This window comes from Lactuca sativa, chromosome 3 (assembly GCF_002870075.4).
Source record: "Lactuca sativa cultivar Salinas chromosome 3, Lsat_Salinas_v11, whole genome shotgun sequence".
Taxonomy (NCBI): Eukaryota; Viridiplantae; Streptophyta; class Magnoliopsida; order Asterales; family Asteraceae; genus Lactuca; species Lactuca sativa.
This window is the reverse complement of record NC_056625.2, coordinates 95,149,260-95,169,635: the sequence shown is the minus strand read 5'-3', so window position 1 is coordinate 95,169,635 and position 20,376 is coordinate 95,149,260. Positions and strand designations below refer to the sequence as shown.

Here is a 20,376-nt window from a genome sequence, read left to right as displayed (position 1 = left end):
CTTTCAGGGAAATCCTGGCAGATCTCATTGGAAAATATTAAACAACATTCTCAAGTATCTACAAAGGACAAAGGACATTGTTCTAATCCTTGGTTGTAGTGATACGTTGAGAGTGATTGGGTATAGTGACGTCAGATTTCAAACTGATAGAGACAACCCTCGTTCTCAATTTGGCTGGGTGTTCCAATTAAATGGAGGAGAAATCACTTGTAAAAGTAACAAGAAGGACATGGTGGTTGATTCTACTTGTGAACCAGAGTATATAGCAGCAAGTGAAGCATAAAAGGAAGAGGCTTGATTGAAGAACTTCATTGGCGATCTCAGAGTAGTTCCGACCATTCATGAGCCTATGAAACTTCTCTGCAACAATGAAGAAGTGATTTCTTTGACCAAAGAACCAATAGATCATGCTAAATCCATATATATATATATATATATATATATATATATATATATATATATATATATATATATATATATATATATATATATATATCGACAGAAATGACCATTACATAAGACATAGAGTTGAAGAAGGTCATATCCTGGTGAAGAGAGTGTCATCAGAAGATAATCTTGTAGATCCTTTCACGAAGGCTCTGAGTAGGGTTAAGCATAATCAACATGTTAGGAGCATTGGTTTGAGAGATGATATTAGTTTTAGTAGTTAGATAATTACTTTCAGTACATCATTTCATCATATACACAATGATCAACAAAAGAAATCCTATGGTAAACTCATATAATTTTTCCTTCATTGCAATGGCATCAAAGTACTTTTCCTTCTTCATTTGTTCCATGTCTTCTTTCACATTCTCGACTTCTGTCTTCAATGCTACCAAATCAGCTTTCATTCCCTCCACCACATCGATTACATGCACCTGTGCAGGTTCTACATCCAACAACTTCCAATAATTACATTTACCCTTCAAAACAAACAATTTATAAAGATGAAGAAATTCAGGAATAACGAATCCAGAAAAGATAAAGAAATTCAGGAATAACGAATCCAAAAAAGAGGGAAGATTCAAATGAAATTGCACACCATGAAATGTCTCTTTGGATTCTTTGGTGTTGTTGATGTTAGAATACATGCAGGGAACCCACAATCACAAGCTTTTATGTTGTTTACTATTGATTTCTTGCTTGATCGATCAAGGGTCAATGAGAAGCTGTAGGAGGAAGCCATCATTAGGGTATTAGGGCACAATAAAGGAACCACCAACGTCCCTTTTTTAATACCAGCCTTATTAATTAGCCATACATGCCACCTCATTTGCCACGTAGGATAAAAAAGACACATGCGATCGATTCAACCGTTGAAACAGTCGGAAGGGGAAAATCTATACGAATCAACAAGTTAAAGGGCTATTAGATCACGAAAAACGTTTTGTGACCAAAAGCTATAGTATGTTACACTCTCAGGTCGTTTTCCTTAACGTCTAGTTCTCGAGTTTAACAAAAAAAAAATAAGTACAGAGAGAAAAGAAGATAAAGGAAAGGAAAACAGAATTTTCTTTTCTGTTCTCGAGTTTGAAAGAAATGGAAGGAAAATGAATCGTTTTGTTCTTTCTTTCCAAATCCTCTCAAATCGGAAGAAAAATTAGGAGGGAAAATGATTCTTCCATTTCCCCTCTTTTTTTTCCACTTTCTTCCTTTGATTTCTTTTATTTTCTTCTCATTTTTACCGTTTTTTTTTTAATTTTTTATTATTATTATTTTTTTTAAGTTTGAACTCACAAAATTGGGTGTAAATTGGGTGTAAGGAAATAACAAATCCTTGTACGAAAAAAAAAAAAAAAAACCTCCCCTACTTTCTTTGCCTGCTCGATTATCCTCGGATTCTGGAGTCATTCGTCTCAAGGTAATCTTCGATGATCACTGCGACTACCATTCTCGTTCAAAATTAACAACTTCTGAGAATCTTTTATGATAAACTTGCAGTTTATAATAACAGTAATCGTCTCCTAAATTTTTTTGAAATTCTAGGGTTCAGGGGACGACGAACAGAGCCTCCTCAAAGTGATCAAGCAAGAGAAACTTGTCACTTCTGGACCTAAACTCCAAACAGATCCTCAATCAAAAGCCTCTGGTTAAACCGAAGATTGTTCAAACATCAAGGTCCAATCTGCTTTCCTCTTCAATTTCTTTTCATCTCTGTGTCCTTTACTTTTGCTTGTGTAAAAGTCAATATAGCTCAAATGTAGGCTGAATTCTTTAAGTAAACTCACACTGAAGTAATTATCGTAATCAAAATCTGAAGATTAGGGCTTTTTTCTCATCGATAAGGATCCGTAAATGCATTTTAGATTCCACTACCAAAAGCTTAAATCTTTATAAATTATCAAGAATGTAGAGAAACGGTTTGGAAATGAAACATATAGTTAAAGGAATTATTCTGTATTTCTTGCAGATAGGTGCGTTTGTGCATCGATAGTGTTTGAACATTGAAGGAATGAAAAGTAAAACATGGAGATGGGTTTTAGGGTTGATTTACATTCTTGCTGTTGCAACCATTTGGATAGCTGCTAGTTTTGTAGTTCAATCGGTTGTTGATGGTGGTGTATCTCCATTTCTTGTCACATACATATGCAATTCACTGTTTGTAATATACATCCCATTAGTAGAAATCGGGCGTTATTTGGAAGATAAGTATGCAAATGCAAATTTCCTTTTTTGGAGAAGTAAAGATGATACTAACAATAATAATAATAACACCTCACAAGGAATAAAAGAATCAGAAGCGATCAACCTTCTTGTAGAGAAAGATGTTACAGAGGAAGCTGTTAATGATGATGATGATGATGTCAGCATGGAAACTAATGTTGTGTTTCCAAATGGAGAAGAATTATTGGACTCAAAAGGGCGTTGGACTCGAATAAGAATTGCAAAAATCAGTCTTTTAATTTGCCCTTTTTGGTTTCTTGCACAGCTTTCGTTTAATCTATCTTTGAAGTATACAACTGTCACTGTAAGTTTATGTCATATAATTATAACTTTTTAAATTTTTTTTTTTATCATGTTCAATAATCTAACAAGATTTTCCATTTTATACAGTCGAATACCATTTTAAGCAGTGCATCAAGTCTCTTCACCTTTTTGGTTTCTCTTGTATTCTTGGGAGAAAAGTTCACTTGGATAAAACTTTTGAGTGTTCTTCTTTGTATGGGAGGGACTATAATTGTAAGTTTAGGAGATTCAGAAAGTGGAGCAACTACAGTAGCTTCAAACCCTACTCTTGGAGACATTTTTGCCCTTGTTTCATCCGCTTTCTATGCTGTTTACATTACCCTTATCCGGAAAAACTTACCTGATGAAGATGATGATGCAAAAACCGGGAGTGGGAAAGTCAGCATGGCACAATTTCTAGGGTTTTTAGGGCTGTTTAATCTCTTGATCTTTTCCCCTGTTGCCCTTATACTTCATTTGGCTAGTCTTGAGCCTTTTGATACAATTAGCTCCAAGCAATTTGGTCTAATTGTTGGAAAAGGTATGTTCTCTTATATTTTGCCATTGTAGGGTTGTGTTTTTTTATCATTTTCCCAAAATACCCCTTAGGTTGTATTTATTATATGGGACTAGACATGCTTTCTAGGGCTAGTTTCGAAGATGAGAGCAAGAAGGGGCATTCACGTCTTTTCACAGATGAGAAATCGTGACCGAGTGTATGTCCCATCTTTTTCGGTTGGACAAAATACTGCAATTTTTGTTCCACTGACATCAATACACACCAAATGCAGTACAACCTGTTTCCCAAAATGCCCTTTAGATTGTGTTTATTATATGGGACTAGACATGTTTTCTAGGGCTAGTTTTGAGGATGAGAATAAAAGGGCATTCATGTCTTTTCACAAAAGAGATGTCGAGACCGAGTCCATGTCCCACCTTTTTCGGTTGGACAAAATACTGCAATTTTTTTTATTCCATTGACATCGGTCTCACAGTCCCAATTCAATACACACCAAATGCAGTACAATCTGTTTTTTCTTTTCAGGGGAAAACAAAAAATTGAATTTTTTTATCCATTGACATCGGTCTCAATCAAATGCAAACCAAATACAGTATAATTTATTTTGTCCTTTTTGGTTGGGAAAATAGTCCTAATCCAGTATACACCAAACACAGTACAATTTGTTTAATCCTTTAGGAATCAACACCAAACACAGTACAATCTGTTTAATCCTTTACGAATCCAAACAAAAAATTGCAACTTTTATCATCTTTGACATGAGTCCAATACAACACCAAACACACAACAACTTATTTTGTGAGAGAACTTGTGGGCCCTAATCTAAGCTGTTAATTTTTTTTCTTTTATTATTTAGGTTTATTGGATAATGTGTTGAGTGATTATTTATGGGCAAAAGCTGTTTTACTGACTACAACAACAGTAGCAACAGCAGGGTTGACTATTCAAGTGCCATTAGCGGCTATTGTGGATACTGTGATAGGAAATGCACCCGGTTTCATGGATTACATTGGGGCTGCTGCTGTCATGTTAGGGTTTGCAGGCATTAACATACCTTCGGACACGTGTACAGCTGTAAAAGAATCCACTGTTGAACTTGAAGAAAATCATATAACTACAACTGATCATCAATGACATATGTTATTAGTGTTTACCATTTGATATATATACGGATTTTGTTGTGATGTTTTATGATATATTTTTCATCGATAGTGTATATGAGTGTATTTAGAATATTTAGAATATGGTGGATTTCCCATGTTATATACGATACCTTTCAATTATACTTTTATATATACTTATAATATGTAACTCCGAAGATCATCAGTCATATCTTAAGCAATAATGAGGTATATATTGATCTTTCATTTCTTTATAAACAACCAAGATAAGTAAGAGTATTCACAAACACAAACCTCCATAGAAATATCAGATAAAAAAACTCTCATCATGCAAGAAAATGGCGTCTTCATCCTTGTTTGAGAAGTATTAACTTGTTCTTGAAATAAAGCAAGATTTGTAGAGGGATAAACAAAGAATGAGAGAAGTTTTGAGCGAGTAGGAAAAGATATAACTGCATTGATTGAACAGAAAAGAGGAATGACCAAACAACTTGGTGCCTTTTTAGTGCACCAAAAGGTACTTAACACAACTCTACATAAGTGACTTAATAGGTAAAGATGTGCATAACCAATGTGTCTTGTTGAAGGTGGTGGTGGTTCTTTGATGCAAGGTTTGAGAACAAGATGGTACTCCTTGAAAAGTTTGAGGATGTATGGGTATATGTTTGTAGTTCAAGTGTGTATTACTATATATATATATATATATATATATATATATATATATATATATATATATATATATATATATATATATATATATATATATATATATATATATATATATATATATATATATATATTTTAAGTTTAAGAAAATGTTTTTGTCTTTCTTCTTTTCCTTATTTTAGTACATGCATATGCCATTTTCGTGTTTCATGCATGTTGTTTGAGAGAGTGGAGATACAGATGGAGAGGGAGAGAGTTTGAAACTTTATCATCATAACCAAATGAAGCCAAACATTTGAAGTTTAAGTATATGTTTTTTTTTCTAAAGAATCAAGATGCATGAGTTTTATGCTAACAAGAGAAAAAAAAAACTTGAAAGAGTACGATGGTATATATATTAATGGAGAGAGAGAGAGAGAGGGGTCAGCAAAAAAAAGTCTAATGATCGAAGCTGTAGTAAGACCAACTCCAACCAGTTGATAAAATGTTGGAATAGCGTCAAAATTTGTTCCAATGCTATTTTGTGGGATAAATTTTGGTCGCCATATTTAGGAGTGCATCTCATCCGACACCAAATCACCTTCTATTTATTTTTATTAATTTATTCAATAAAGTGTATTCAAATAAGTTGAATGGAAGTATATAATAATATATTATAATATTATTAAAATATATTTTTAGTGTAAACTTTTATTGTGTGATTGGAATGAAAACTGTATTTTGATATAAAAAGTCACTATTTTAGTATGTTTTAATGTTTTGTGGTTAAAATTGTCCTAAGTGATGATTTTTTTGAATAAGATTGAAATTTTATTACCCTCCTAAAAGCATGTCCAATGATAATGGTATAAGAGTTACGAAAGGGTTATGCAAAGTCGTATGAGTATCGAATTCTTCGATTGGGAGTTATATGATGATGCAACGGTTGTATAGAACTTAATTTTATTTTTTTATGATAAACATATAAAGAATTTGATAAATATGGTGGTGACTTGTAGTGTTACGGATTGTATGGTTTGAAAAGTAGGTTATATAGAAGTGAAATGATGAGGTAGTGTTGTAGAGAGTTGTATAGGTTGGAGTGGGGTGGGGGGACTACAAAATAAAGACTATTTCTAGTCATTTCCCCCCTTTAGTAATGTTTTTACATTGTCTTTTAAGAAATAAATATTTCTAGTATCTTCAAATTGCCAACGATACTAATAAGTTTGTTGGCCACTCGAAAACACGACCCAAACTAACACACAAATAAACAGGTTTGGATAATTTTCTAATCGACACGCATCACTCGTATAATAAACGGGTCGTGTTTGAAGAGTTATGTAGTTCTACGAATCGACCTGCTAACTTATTTATTTTGATAAGAGACTAAGATTATATTATTTAAATTTTAAAAGTAATTGTATTCAACTATTATTTAATATAAGTATCTTCTACCAACAAGTTTTCTTATGAATATAATCTTTATTGATTAAAAATAAATACTAATAACTTTATAAATAATATAACATATGTTAAAAATAAATGAAGATGATGTATACATGTTTTACACAACGGTGACCTGTGAATCCAATTATGACCAACAAACTTATTTATAACATGTGAACTCAAATATAATATATGAACACGATTATGACATGTGAACTCGTATAATGAAATATGTTAGGTGGATCGTGTTCATGTTTGATAGATACATGTTAGTGTTGAACCATGTCATGTAGGGATGAGCTTTGGAACCGGACCAGTTCGGAACCGGAACCGGTTTTCCTATATTATAAGAACCGGGAACCGGACCGCCGGTTCCGGTTCCGGTCCCGGTTTTTCGGTTATTTTTCAAAATAAAACCGGTTGAAATACTATACATTATATGCTATCTTCTAGAACTTGTAAATGATTCAATATTTAACCAAATTATGACTTTTTACATTCTAAATTGAAGTACAAACATTAAATTACATGATGAAAAAAGAATCAAGTAATTCCGACTTCATATGAGTGAGTTATGCGCATTTTAAAAGCAGGGACAGATTCCAAAAAAATAAAAAATGCCAAAACAAAAAAAACGCAGCATTGATATGTTGTCTTCCGGGGTCTATAACTGATTTAATATCTAACCAAAATATGTGTTTTTATAGTCTAAAATGAACTACAAACACTAAATTACGTGCTAGAAAAAAAATTAAATAATTTCGACGTCATATAAATGATTACACATTTAAAAAATGGGACATATTAAAAAAAAAACAAAAAAATAATGCTGAAATAGAAAAAACGCAACATCGATATGTTTTCTTTCGGGACATGTGTCTAATTCCATATCTAACAAAAACATATGTTTGTACCGTCAAAAATGAATTACAAACTCCAAATTACATGTTGGAAAAAAATCAAATAATTTCGACTTCATATGAGCGAGTTATACGCATTTTAAAAAATGAAAAAAAAAAATATCAAACCGGTTCCGGTTTTTAGAACCGGGACCGGTTTTCATAAAAATGGAGAACCGGTAACCGAACCTATTACCAATTCCGGTTCCGGTCCGGTTCCGGTTCCGGTTCCGGCGGTTCTGATGCTCATCCCTAATCATGCATTTAATCACACATTTATGTCCGGGTTAGGTTTTCTAACCCATTACTCTACGACCCATGAACCCGAATAATTTCTAACTCATTAATCTTTGACCCGTGAACCTGAATAAGACGTGATTATCATCCAAACATAAAATTATGTATTTATAAAAAAAACCATGCTAACCGTTTAATAAAACTTCACATAAAAGGGAAATTTATTCCTTAAAAACGGATCGGGTTTAATAAAGATATTAGATACTTCTTCCTGAGTTCGGCTTCATATTGATTAGTTCTTTCAGCTAGATTTCTAATACAGATACTTAGTGAAAAACAAAAAGGAAGAGCATAAATGAAAATTTTTGGGAAGCAGATACATCCTAGACAGATTATACTTTTGGTCGCTGGGTATATAACTACATACATACACTCTCTTCGTTTGATTTCTCTGATATTGCAGCTGTAAATTTCAATGAATCGATTGGATATTTGGATTCATCGATTAATAACAGTAGTTATGTTATGCATATAGGATGATGGTGTTTGGATCAACAAGTTATGATATCCACAGATCGATCAAGAGCAACGAAACGCCACCATCGAAAGAACAAATCCAGGCGATGGAAGATTACCTCGCCACCAAACGCCGTCCTGGTTGAGCTCTCTCCGTCGTATTTATTCGTTGCTACGGATTCGCCACGTTCACCACTGTATTACCCTACACTCGATTTTTTTTTCTATTTACGAATATTTGATAATAATCAAATTTCTAAAATAAATTTGAGTGCAATTATCTTATTATTACGATTTCAGATGGTAGATGATTAGTTTTTATTAGTACTTTGAATTTTTGATGAAGTAATTTGGGTTATTTGAGTGTTACGTCCGGATTTAGTTCCAATGAAATTCTTGTCAATTTTAAAAAGAATTTTATATATATCATTATTAAATAATAAAATACCGATCAATTTAATTTTTACATATTATATTTATCTTTCAAGACCATTCACAACGATTTGCAAACGCATCTTGCAAATGAAATTGAAATGGCATGTAGAGATGTTGTTTTTGCAACAATTGAAAGCCTTGCAAATGATATATATATATATATATATATATATATATATATATATATATATATATATATATATATATATATATATATATATATATATATATATATATATATATATATATATATATATATATATATATATATATATATATATATATACTAGTTGTGAGACCCATGTAATACATGAGTTAATTTAAAAAATAGGTTAGATATAAATGTCAAAATGCTTGAGAATTTTGAATTTATAAGAAAATAAGAAAAATAATAAATTATTATAATTGAAATATTTTTTATCTTTTAAATTTAAACAAATAATTTAAATAAGTATACAAAAGAAAGTAATGAGTTTTAATTTGAAAATTGTGAAATTAAAAGGTAAACTCATTAATTAAATTGATATCCACTCATTACTACATTTATTATAATTATTACATTAAAATATTATGTTGAATTTATAAAATAGAAAAACTCATAAAATGACATGTGGAAAAAAATTAATTCAAAATAACCATAAAATGACATTTGACAAATTGAATGTGAGTATGACATGTGGCAAAAAAACCTTTATTTATTAGAGTGTATATATATATATATATATATATATATATATATATATATATATATATATATATATATATATATATATATATATATATATATGTTCAGGTTAATTTGAGACCATGCTAATAGAATACGTGAAATATTCTAATATGATTTTTAGAATGTTTAGAATATTCTACTAGATTTGTTAGATATGTAAAATATTCTAAATATTCTACTAAAATATGTAAAAAAAATGTATTTGTTTTTGTATTTTTTTTTGGAAAATATATATTCCGAAAATAATATTGGAAAAAAAATTCGAAAATTTTCAATTATTTTGCATTTTAAAAATGTTTTTGTTTTATCTACTAAATGAGTGACTAGGATTGCGTCTCACAGTCTCACAAAATTAGGCCTATCATATATATATATATATATATATATATATATATATATATATATATATATATATATATATATATATATATATAGGGTTAGGTTATTTTGTTTTTACTAACTATTGTGTGTCAGAATGCACAAATCTGAACCAACGGATGAAATTCATCAATGGACATGATTTGAGAGTGTATGATATTAGAATGGGGTAACATGTACCATATAATCATACAAATTTTAGCAAAAGGGTATTTTGGACAATTAACTACAATTATAAAAGGAAATTTTCTGATATTTATGGATAATTAATTCTCCTAATTTTAAAATATGAATTTTTTTAATTAATTCAATTTTAATTCTAACATAATTTGTAAACATAACCGATTTTATTCTGTCAGAATATTTTTTTAGTTAGAATGATGCTCTTTCAGAATTTTATTCTATTAGAATATTATTGAAAAATAACAAAAATTTTGAATCTAAGGTTGGAAAATAACAACATTCTAATATATTCTTATACATCCAAACTTAAATACAAATTCATACATATTCTTACAGACAAGCTAGTTTTATACATTTTAATATAATTATACATATTCTAAAAGAATATTAACAAGAATGAATAAAATTCTTAAAAAATAACAACTTTATTAAAATGTGAGTAGGTTCAAACTTTATTCATTCTTCAAGTTATTCCTATTAGGTCTTCAACACATTCTTCCGGCCATTCCTATCACAAATACAACAAAAACTAATAATGGTTAAAAACATGTTGCTTGCAATTAACTATCACTTTATATATTATGGCAGAATACATATATTTTATTCTAACAGAATATATTCTGACAGAATACTTAGAATACATTCAAAAGTATCGTATTTACTGCTAATATAATTTTAGATTCCAAATACACAATAACAAGGGAGAATAGAAATTGGAATTCAAAATCACAAAATGAACCACAATAATACACAAACAAATTACTTACCTTTTTAAACAATTTTCTAGAACAAGATGAGTAGTTTTCACTGATCTATATTGGCATATGATATTAAGCCTTTACTATGTTGGTATATGAAATCAAACAAAATTAATTCACTGTGTTGGCATATGAAATCAACCCCATCAGTATACACATAGCATATGGAAGACTACATAGTATACATTCTGGCAGAATGTTGCCCATACTTTCTTTGCTTGTGCTCCTTCAATGGTCTACCTGTAAGTTACAAATCAACAACACAATTACTTACTCAATTTTCATGAGATGAGATAATATAAATTAATTTCATGATCATTCTTTTAATTAGGCCTATTGAAATTATATATCCATATGGTGCGAGAATTGAACCAAACAAGATTAGTGCACTTTACACAAACATAAATTGATAATTGAACCAAACATAATTGAAAGGTAAACAACTATTTTGAAAAAGTAAAAACAAAACCATTACTCAAATTATAAGAACTATCTAAACTCAGTAACAATTCACTTAGGACCATAGAAAAGAGTTTTTAATGGACAAGTGACAAATTACAAAGTAAATCTTCATTTAGGCATTTAGTCGAACACTTGGTGTTCAGAAAAAAAAAAGGACTTGGATAACGAAAATCACTTCCTGAGAAACTTATATTATTATCAACAAATAAATGGCCTAACTGAAATCTATCAGAAGAGTTAAAATATATAATTTAAATTCAACAAAAAAAATCGATTAGAACCCAAAAATCGCAAAAACAGAGGCTTTAAACTGGAGAGAAATTGTAAAAGAAAGATGATGTTTTTTTCAACCCATTGAATTGACTTACCAGATGGCCGAAATAGAGGCTACATACGAGATTGAAAGGATGACAGGTGAGCTTTTGTTTCAACGATTGAAACTTTTTTAGGGTCGAGGTCGACTTCTGTGGGGATGGTAATGAATGGATGATGGTTGTTGAAGAACAAACACCCACGATGAACAATTTTGTATCCTACAAAATCATATTCCAAATCAATTATAAGTATTACTTAAAAAAATCGATTTCAAATAATCAATGGATTTCACAGATGAGAAGAGAAGCAATAAAATTGATTTCAACAAATCAATTTTTGCGAAGAAAGAAATCGATTTCAACAACTGATAGAATCTAAAAAAATAAAATTTTGAGAAAAAAGAAAATCGATTTCATCGGTGTTGGTGGAGGAACTTACGACATTGATGGAGGCGGGAGGTGGAAGTATTGGTGGACAGTGATCGGCTGGTTGCGACTTCACCGGTGAATGGTGGATGAATCCGATGCAGTGGATGAAGTCGGAGGCGGCTACAACTGTTAGCAAGTCAGAGACGTGTTCTACCACACACAAGTAGGTCAAATATATTTACCTTATTTCCTTAATTGTAGGATTTCAAATAAATGATTTCCATAATTAAAAATACAAAAGGTCCAAAATACCCTTTAATAATTTATTTAATTATTTATTATTTCTTGAATTTTCATTGGTGAATTTAGGGACACAATAGTTGCTAAAAACATTTGAACCTAGCTATATATATATATATATATATATATATATATATATATATATATATATATATATATATATATATATATATACTAATAAAAGAGTAGTACTTTTGACATGTGTCATTATATTAGACCTCTTAATTAATGTGTTGCCACTTGTCAATCTATTAGTTCTCAATTTTAAATTTATTAGACATCATCATTAATGTGATGTTATTTGTCAATGTATTTATTTACTATTTTAAATTTAAAATTTAAAATTTAAAATTTATATTATTGTTTTCATTAATTCACAAATAAATAACGTCTAATATATATTAAAAATTAATTTTACATATTTATTTGAATCAACGATTATAATTTTATATAAATAATAAAAACATCTCTTAATTAATAATTTATTTATAATAATTGATTAATAATTTTGAGTTTTTACTACAAAAATTTAATTAATTTTATAACCGTGGTTCCCACGGGTTATAAACTAGTATATATATATATATATATATATATATATATATATATATATATATATATATATATATATATATATATATATATATATATATATATATATATATATATATATATATATATATATTAGGCTTTTTGACATAAAAGTCTTTAAATTTCATATTTTTTGTCGGTTTTTTCTCAATGAGAATTTTTGGTTCATTTATCCTAACATTTAAACAAATTTTGTCATTTTTTCACACAAATTTTGTTATTTTTTCCATTTAGCCGTTACCCTGTCACAGCCGATCACCTCAGAGCTTATATGGTGCTGACTAGCGCTCCTCGCAAACTAGGATACGACGTGGCAAACCTCTTTATTTAACTGAAAAAATTGCTTTATAGAAAAGGAAATGTAGGAACCAAGAATCGAACCTTGGCCATCAAGGAAAACAAAACGTGCGCATTCCTCTAGCTACTTAGATTATTAATAAGTCTTAAAGTATGTATATAATGTAAAATCTCAGAAATCGTTTATTTTTATAAATAGTAATATTATTATCACTAATATTATTATTATATGCATTAAAATAACTGTTTTTACGTATTTAAATATATAAAAATATATTTATTAATATTTAAAAACGTTTATATACATAATGTATATAAAAATTCATCTTTTAAACTACTTTATACATTATATATATATATATATATATATATATATATATATATATATATATATATATATATATATATATATATATATATATATACCTTTTATGCATATTTATATTTATATGTATATATAAAGTATAAAAACATTTATGTACATATAAATAATATTTTTATACATATAAATAACGTTTTTATACAAATTTTATACATTGAATATTATATATATATATATATATGTATATATATATATATATATATATATATATATATATATATATATATATATATATTTAAACCTATAAAACTACATTTGTACATTTAAATACATATAAAACCGTTATTTAAACATGCAAAAAGGTTTTTATACGTATAAAAATGTTTTTATTCGCATAAAAGTGTTATTTATAAGTGTAAAAACGTGTTTGTATGTAATCTAGCTCTCTCTCTCTCTCTCTCTCTCTCTATATATATATATATATATATATATATATATATATACAAGTTGTGAGACCCATGTATTACATGGGTTAAGTTTTTTTTTAAAAAAAAGTTAAATAAAAATGTCAAAATATTTGAGAACTTTGAATTTATAAGAAAATAAGAAAAATAATGAATTATTATAATGGAAATGTTTTTTATCTTTTAAATTTAAATAAATAAAGAAAAGTATTGAGCTTTAATTTTGGGAATTTTGAAATTAAAAGGTAAGTTCATTAATAAAAACATTTATTACAATTATTACATTAAAATTGAATTTAATAAAACAAAAAAAACTCAAAAAATGACAGGTGGAAAAAAATAAATTCATAATAACCGTAAAATGACATGAATAAGAGTATGACAAATGAAAAAAAACATTCATTTATTAGATAGGATATATATATATATATATATATATATATATATATATAAAATTATGTATAAATATATTTTTTAAATATATAAATAACTTTAAAAGTGTACGTAGAAATTAATAAATATGTAATAATAATAATAATAATAATAATAATAACCATTATTATTGTTATTATAACTGTAATTATAATTATAATTAAATTTTTAATTATAATTAAAATTGTATTTTTAATTAAACATGTAGTTTTAATCATAGCAGTGTTTAAGAGATTATATACTATATTATTCAGCATTAAGTAAACGAGCATGGATGTAGCTTGGTGGTGTATGCGCTGCATTTGAAACTAGGTGGCTTGACGAATCTCCTCTAGAGCATTTTCTCTCTTTTTAGAGTAAATAAGGAACCAGTTGCCACGTCAACCCAAGATACTTGTTACCGCCACGTCAGCCTCTTGGTTACCTGGTGGGAGAGTCTAATCGACTAACTGGCCATTGTGAAAAAAAAATTTGAAAAAATTTGGCATAAATGAACCTAAAATCGTCATAGGGAAGCCGACAAAAATTTGAAAACTTAAGGACTTTTATGTCAAAAGCCCTATATATTATTATTTAAATTATAAACTACTATATGATATACTAAGATTTTCTTAAATTATTAAATAGTTATTGATGTGGTAGTGCGATACATTATGAAAGAGTATTGTTATTGTACTGATGTGGATATTATAGCAAAAGCTGAAGTGAAACAATTGAAAGCTTAGTAGTATTGCACGTAATAGTCTAAGAAACTATAACATTTATGTGTGCTAAATAGTGTTTTGCAACATTATGAAAATCATGGTTGTGTAACATTTATAAACTTACAATTTTCTAGATGAAAATTGAAGGCAAAAGAATTTATTCATTTTTGCCTGAATGAATATTGCTATTTTATAACTGATCTAATAATATGTCATGCATCCAACAACATTTTGTGATTTAAAGATGTTGATCATCCTTATTTTCTAACATTGTATATAGAGTAAATTACATATTTACCCTCCAATTAGATTATGTTAATTTGATCCCAACTTTATTGATGATGGTGGCACAATAGATTTTTCATAAGCAACACACAAAGCAATGATTTTCTTCGGTTTGCTTAGGAGTGCCCTTTTCATGAAGTTATTATGATCATTTGCTTCAATTTCATCGAGTCTTTGTTGATATAATCGTAGTGATGTCCATATATTTCAACTATAAGAGACAAATTTAACAAATAGCAACTAAATCTCATTGTTTTGTTTATTATAGCAAAGATCAGGGTTTCAAGAAAGCACAAAAAATAGCAATGTACTTCATTAATTTGTTTATTATAACACGAGATCATGGTTTCAACTTTCAAGTAACCACAAAAGTTACTTGCAAGATATAATAAAGTTCTTTCATTGATTTATTTATTATTGTATGAGATTATGGCTGAAGAAACCATAGAAGGAATAAAATGAAAAAATAGCAATGTGCTTTTATTTATTTGTTTATTATAAAAGTAGATCTCGGTTTCAAGTAGCTAGAAAAAATAGCTAATACAAAATATAGCAACTATCTTCGATGGTTCTTGTATCATCACATTCTATTTTCATGTCTTCTTATTACAATATTATACTTCAAAAATTCTACCTAGTTAAATCAATATCATCCAAATACAAAGCAAATTTCAATACTATAATTAGTTATATTTTTCAAAAAAATAACGTCTTAATAGTAAAAAAAAAAAAAAGATAAAATACTATAATAAAAATAAATGAAGTAAGATGCTAAAATACATAGAAAAATGGAACTATGTTGATATTTCTTGTGGTTAACCACCCCCACCCCCCCAAGAAAAAAACAAAACAAAAAAAAAAGACAGTTTTTTCATAATGGTGTTGTTTTTAAGATGGTTCAAGACAGTTGAGTAACACCTTCCGTTTGGTCAATAGAAAAAAAATCATTCTAACATTGCAAGTCGTTAGCTATCCATTTGAATACTCTTCTACTCAAACGAAACTTCCATTTGAAGTCTTTAGCGTCATATAATCAATCTTCGGCATAGTAGTCGTGAACCCAATGTTCATGCACAGCCTCACGGATTCTATATTTTGTTGCCAATTTTGTTCATGGAACCGCACTTTTCTCTTGTTGGTGGACAATGTTTGCTAGAACTTGAATGAATGTCGTGAAAAAAATATCATCATCCGATGAATATGAATAATCCATCTCTCAAAACCTTTGAATGCGTATAAAATTTAGAGTGAAATGTGGTATAAAATTGAAATGAATGTTATAAAGTTTAGTAGTATAAAATGTTACCCTCCCTCCTTAAGGTCAAAGGTTAAGTCATTTCAATAACATAAGTAGATTAAGAAGTAGTTTAGGAATGTTAGACTTAAAGGCTTTTCGAAGAAAAAAAAATCTTTAAAGGCCAACACCCATATATTTTAAAATAACACTCGTTAAGCGTTGTGAAGAAAGTAACAGACAAACACGCCAAGTAGGATAACACCACCTCGGGAGTCCTTTCTTAACGCGGCCATGTAGGCATAACAAGCCCTACATGAGACCGGTAGACCACTTTGTCTAATGGTGTAACAACCTTTATAAACTTACAATACAAAATCATAGTAGAATTTAAGGCAAAAGAATTATTCATTTTGCCCGAATGAATATTACTATTCTATATCTGATCTAAAATATGTCATGCATTACAACAAAGATTTTGTGATTTACAGATGTTGACCATCCTCATTTTCTACAACTATATATATTAAGAGTAAATTACAAATTTACCCTCCAATCACATGATGTTAATTTGAACCCAACTTTCTTGACGACGGTGGCACAAGAGATTTTGCATAAGCAACAGGCAAAGCAATGATCTTCTTCGGTTTGCTTACATACGCCCTTTTCGTGAAGTTATTATAATCATTCGCTTCAATCTCATCAAGGATTTGTCGATACAATAGTAGTGATGCCCAAACCTTACAACAATATAAAAGTTAAATTTACGAATTAGTAACATACTTTCATTATTTTGTTTATTATAGCATGAGATCATGGTTTCAACTAACCATAAAAAAAATTATATACAAAAAGACGATTTTTCATAACGAAGTTTTTAAGAAGGTTTAAGAAAGCTTACAGGCCATCTACTAGCGGAGCTCAGCTGTGTAACACCTTCTTCCGCCTGATCAAAGAATGTTCTTGCCCTTTTAATCTGTTTTTTCATGAAAATCCTCCATTTATCGGTTACTTTCATAGCAAATATGTCATCATCTGATAATCCTGCTTTTGCTAGTTCATCTTGTGGTAGATACACTCTTCCTCTTCTTGCACTAAAATTCAAACATCATAACATTTTACAAATTTGCCCTCGTTTTTCCATTTAGTAAAAAAAAGAAGAGTAAATTACTGAAATCGTCTCTATGGTTTGGTCAAAATTACACGTTTGGTCCCTAACATTTTTTTGCACTCGGATCGTACCTGTGGTTTGATTTTATTGCGTTTTTCATCCCTTACATTCATAAAGTTAGGGACCAAACGTGTAATTTTGAGCAAATCATAGGGACAACAAAATCAAACCACAGGGACGACCCGAATGCAAAAAAAAAATTATGGACTAAACGTGCAATTTTGACCAAACCATAGGGACGATTTCATTAATTTACTCAAAAAAGAAAGTAAGAAACAAACAATGTCTTACTCTTCTCCAACATCTCTAAGAATGTTAGTGAGTTGATTAGCAATCCCTAAAGCCAAAGCAGCGTTATAAACACTCTCAGTTGATGCGAAAGATTCAGGATCGATTCCCATTATTGGAACACTCATCAATCCAACAGTTCCAGCCACATAATAACAATACAAATAAAGCTCATCAAAATTCTCGTATCTTGATTTCTTCAGATCCATCCTCATTCCATCTATCATATCCTTAAAAGGCTGGCAACATTATGAAAAACTGTCAAGAATTCGACAAATTCAACAACGCGTTATGCAATTAGAATGGTTTTATTAATGATCGTGGCTTTAATCGTTATGGGTGTTCGAAAAGATTTTGAAAAGTCAACCTGAATGTCGACAGGAAACCTTGAAACGGTGTCTGATAAAGCAGCGTCAAGCATATCAAAAGGGCGTCCATTGAAAAGATCATCTAATCTTGATTCCCATCGATCTAATGCTTTTGGAGTTATGTGTGATGCGTTAGGCCCATCGACGAGTTCATCGGTTCTTCTACACCATACTATTTGATTGACCACATCACAAAAAAGTCAAAATTGAATGTGTTTGACCATTTCCTAATTATAGTCAAAACTCAAAATCCCATTTCTTTATGTTGAAATTTCGTTCAAGATTGTTTTAGAATTGCTAGAAAATATGAAGAACACGTTGAACTATCGAGGATAAGTCTCCAAATACTAAATGAAATATAGGGTTACAATGTTGGAATTGAAAGAAAGAAAACGATAAAAGTAAATTAAATTGTTATTTCTTGTGTTGCGATTTGCATAATGATTTAATAGCAAGTGGGAAATATCATGAAAACAACTCTCCCACATGAATCTTGCTAAAACAGTATTTAGCAATCAAGTTTCAACAATTTGAAATAAATAAATAATTAATTAGAACATGTTTTATGTGAGAAATCTCGGAATTTATAAAGTAAAATGGGTGAAAAGCTCACCATAAATCGCCCATATAGCTTTTCGCCTCTCGGGTGTCATCAACAATGTTCCTATCAATAACAAAACAAAATATAAACGATCTAATACCAAAAGAAAGATGGGTTTTTTTTTGTTTTTTTTTTAACTTGACCACATGATCAAAAGATTAATATTCAATTATAAACATAATCCAAGAACATTCTTTGATTAAAATATGGAAAAAGTTTACTTTTTTAAAGAAAATCAATAACAAAAAGATGACAAACCTAAATAAAAAGTCTTGGCATACTCAGCGCAAACTTCACCACATCGATCATAAGCTTCATTCAATACTCCAAGTGTTCCAGGAAGAACAATATCTGGTTTCACCTCCATATCTTCTCTGGATCTCATTTGTTCTTTAACCAAAGCTGCTTGCTTCAAAACGACATCGTAAACCAATTGTTCCGATGAAATCGCCAAATCCCCAGAAGCGTTAGCCACCACCCTTGAAACCATATCGAATTTTCTGGAACCCAAAAAACCCAATTCACCAAAGTAAGAATAACACTTATGCTTCCTACTAGCATTCTTGATTCTTTCACCCCTAAAAAACCCCTTTTCTTTCGTTAAAAATCTTAATGGATCTACTACCCTTGTTGTTTCCAAGAAACCCAATCCACTACACACCTCGGAATTAGGGGAAATCACTCCTATCATGGCAGCAGACATGATATGTGAAAATGGAAGAAAAAAGAATCGTGTATGTTCAATCGAACACTGAAAAACACGTTTTCTGGGATTTTAAATGAATACGCACTTCACATTCATGTGGAAAGATAATGAATTAACCAGAAAGCTGCTGACTTTACTTAGAATCTGAAGTAGTTTTGTTGATTGAAAATGAAGGGTTGTTGTAGAAAGAAGCAAAGATTGAGAGAAGTCGAAGAAGTGGAGATTATTGTGGATGAATGAAGAAGGGATTTGAATAAAAGTATGGTGGAGAAGGTAGGATCATTCTAAATGAGAAATTTGGGAAGATATGAGTATCGAGTGGTGTCTGTTTTGTGTCCACATATTGTAGTAAATTCACTGTAGTCGTTTCACCACACAATAGGCTTCAGCCTTCAAGTTTGATGATATGTTTATTCAAAGGTGATTCTACATGCACACTTGGTTTTATGTTAACTTTTGTTAGTTGCATCCTCTATTTTTGTCTGTTGCCTTTTTATATTATTATTATTATTATTACTTTGTTTTATTTATTTATTTATTATTAGGCCGTTCGGTATGTATACAGACCACAAACCCGGTCGTGGTCTACATGGCCACGGACAACGGCCATGCACACCACCCTGGTCGGTCGTGGTTCGTCGTTTCCGTGAT

At 29.6% G+C, this 20,376-nt stretch overlaps 2 protein-coding genes and 1 long non-coding RNA gene across 4 annotated transcripts; 2 read left to right on the top strand and 1 right to left on the bottom strand.

Annotated features, from left to right (window-relative positions):
* The first annotated feature begins 1,740 nt into the window (after positions 1 to 1,740).
* LOC111912083 (uncharacterized) lies at positions 1,741 to 4,760 on the top strand. 2 transcript variants are annotated; one of them, XM_023907826.2, is made up of 5 exons: positions 1,741 to 1,864; positions 1,990 to 2,121; positions 2,414 to 2,971; positions 3,058 to 3,490; positions 4,392 to 4,760. In XM_023907826.2, exons 3-5 carry the CDS (start codon positions 2,456 to 2,458, stop codon positions 4,601 to 4,603), a joined length of 1,161 nt encoding a protein of 386 aa, XP_023763594.1. In that variant the 5' UTR covers positions 1,741 to 1,864; positions 1,990 to 2,121; positions 2,414 to 2,455; the 3' UTR covers positions 4,604 to 4,760. The 2 variants fall into 2 exon arrangements, with proteins under 2 accessions (XP_023763594.1, XP_023763593.1); XM_023907825.2 differs by having other exon boundaries at positions 4,326 to 4,760.
* A 3,177-nt stretch (positions 4,761 to 7,937) lies between these two features.
* On the top strand, positions 7,938 to 8,705 carry LOC111912080 (uncharacterized). Its single transcript, XR_002857071.3, has 2 exons — positions 7,938 to 8,231; positions 8,356 to 8,705. It is a non-coding gene; the product is annotated as an uncharacterized LOC111912080 (long non-coding RNA).
* An 8,329-nt stretch (positions 8,706 to 17,034) lies between these two features.
* Positions 17,035 to 20,124, bottom strand: LOC111912085 (phytoene synthase 2, chloroplastic). Its single transcript, XM_023907827.3, has 6 exons — positions 19,278 to 20,124; positions 19,032 to 19,082; positions 18,418 to 18,590; positions 18,054 to 18,289; positions 17,493 to 17,685; positions 17,035 to 17,331 (listed from the first exon to the last, which is right to left on the bottom strand). The coding sequence occupies exons 1-6, from the start codon at positions 19,720 to 19,722 to the stop codon at positions 17,158 to 17,160; spliced, it is 1,272 nt and encodes a 423-aa protein (XP_023763595.1). The 5' UTR covers positions 19,723 to 20,124; the 3' UTR covers positions 17,035 to 17,157.
* Positions 20,125 to 20,376: the final 252 nt, after the last annotated feature.

Coding starts and splice junctions, on each gene's coding strand:
- LOC111912083 (XM_023907825.2), top strand. CDS start 2,456: ATGAAAAGTAAAACATGGAGATGGGTTTTAGGGTTGATTTACATTCTT. Junction 2,972..3,057: donor TGAAGTATACAACTGTCACT/GTAAGTTTATGT, acceptor CATTTTATACAG/TCGAATACCATTTTAAGCAG. Junction 3,491..4,325: donor TGGTCTAATTGTTGGAAAAG/GTATGTTCTCTT, acceptor TTTATTATTTAG/GTTTATTGGATAATGTGTTG.
- LOC111912085 (XM_023907827.3), bottom strand. CDS start 19,722: ATGTCTGCTGCCATGATAGGAGTGATTTCCCCTAATTCCGAGGTGTGT. Junction 19,083..19,277: donor TGCCAAGACTTTTTATTTAG/GTTTGTCATCTT, acceptor TGTTATTGATAG/GAACATTGTTGATGACACCC. Junction 18,591..19,031: donor AGCTATATGGGCGATTTATG/GTGAGCTTTTCA, acceptor TCAATCAAATAG/TATGGTGTAGAAGAACCGAT.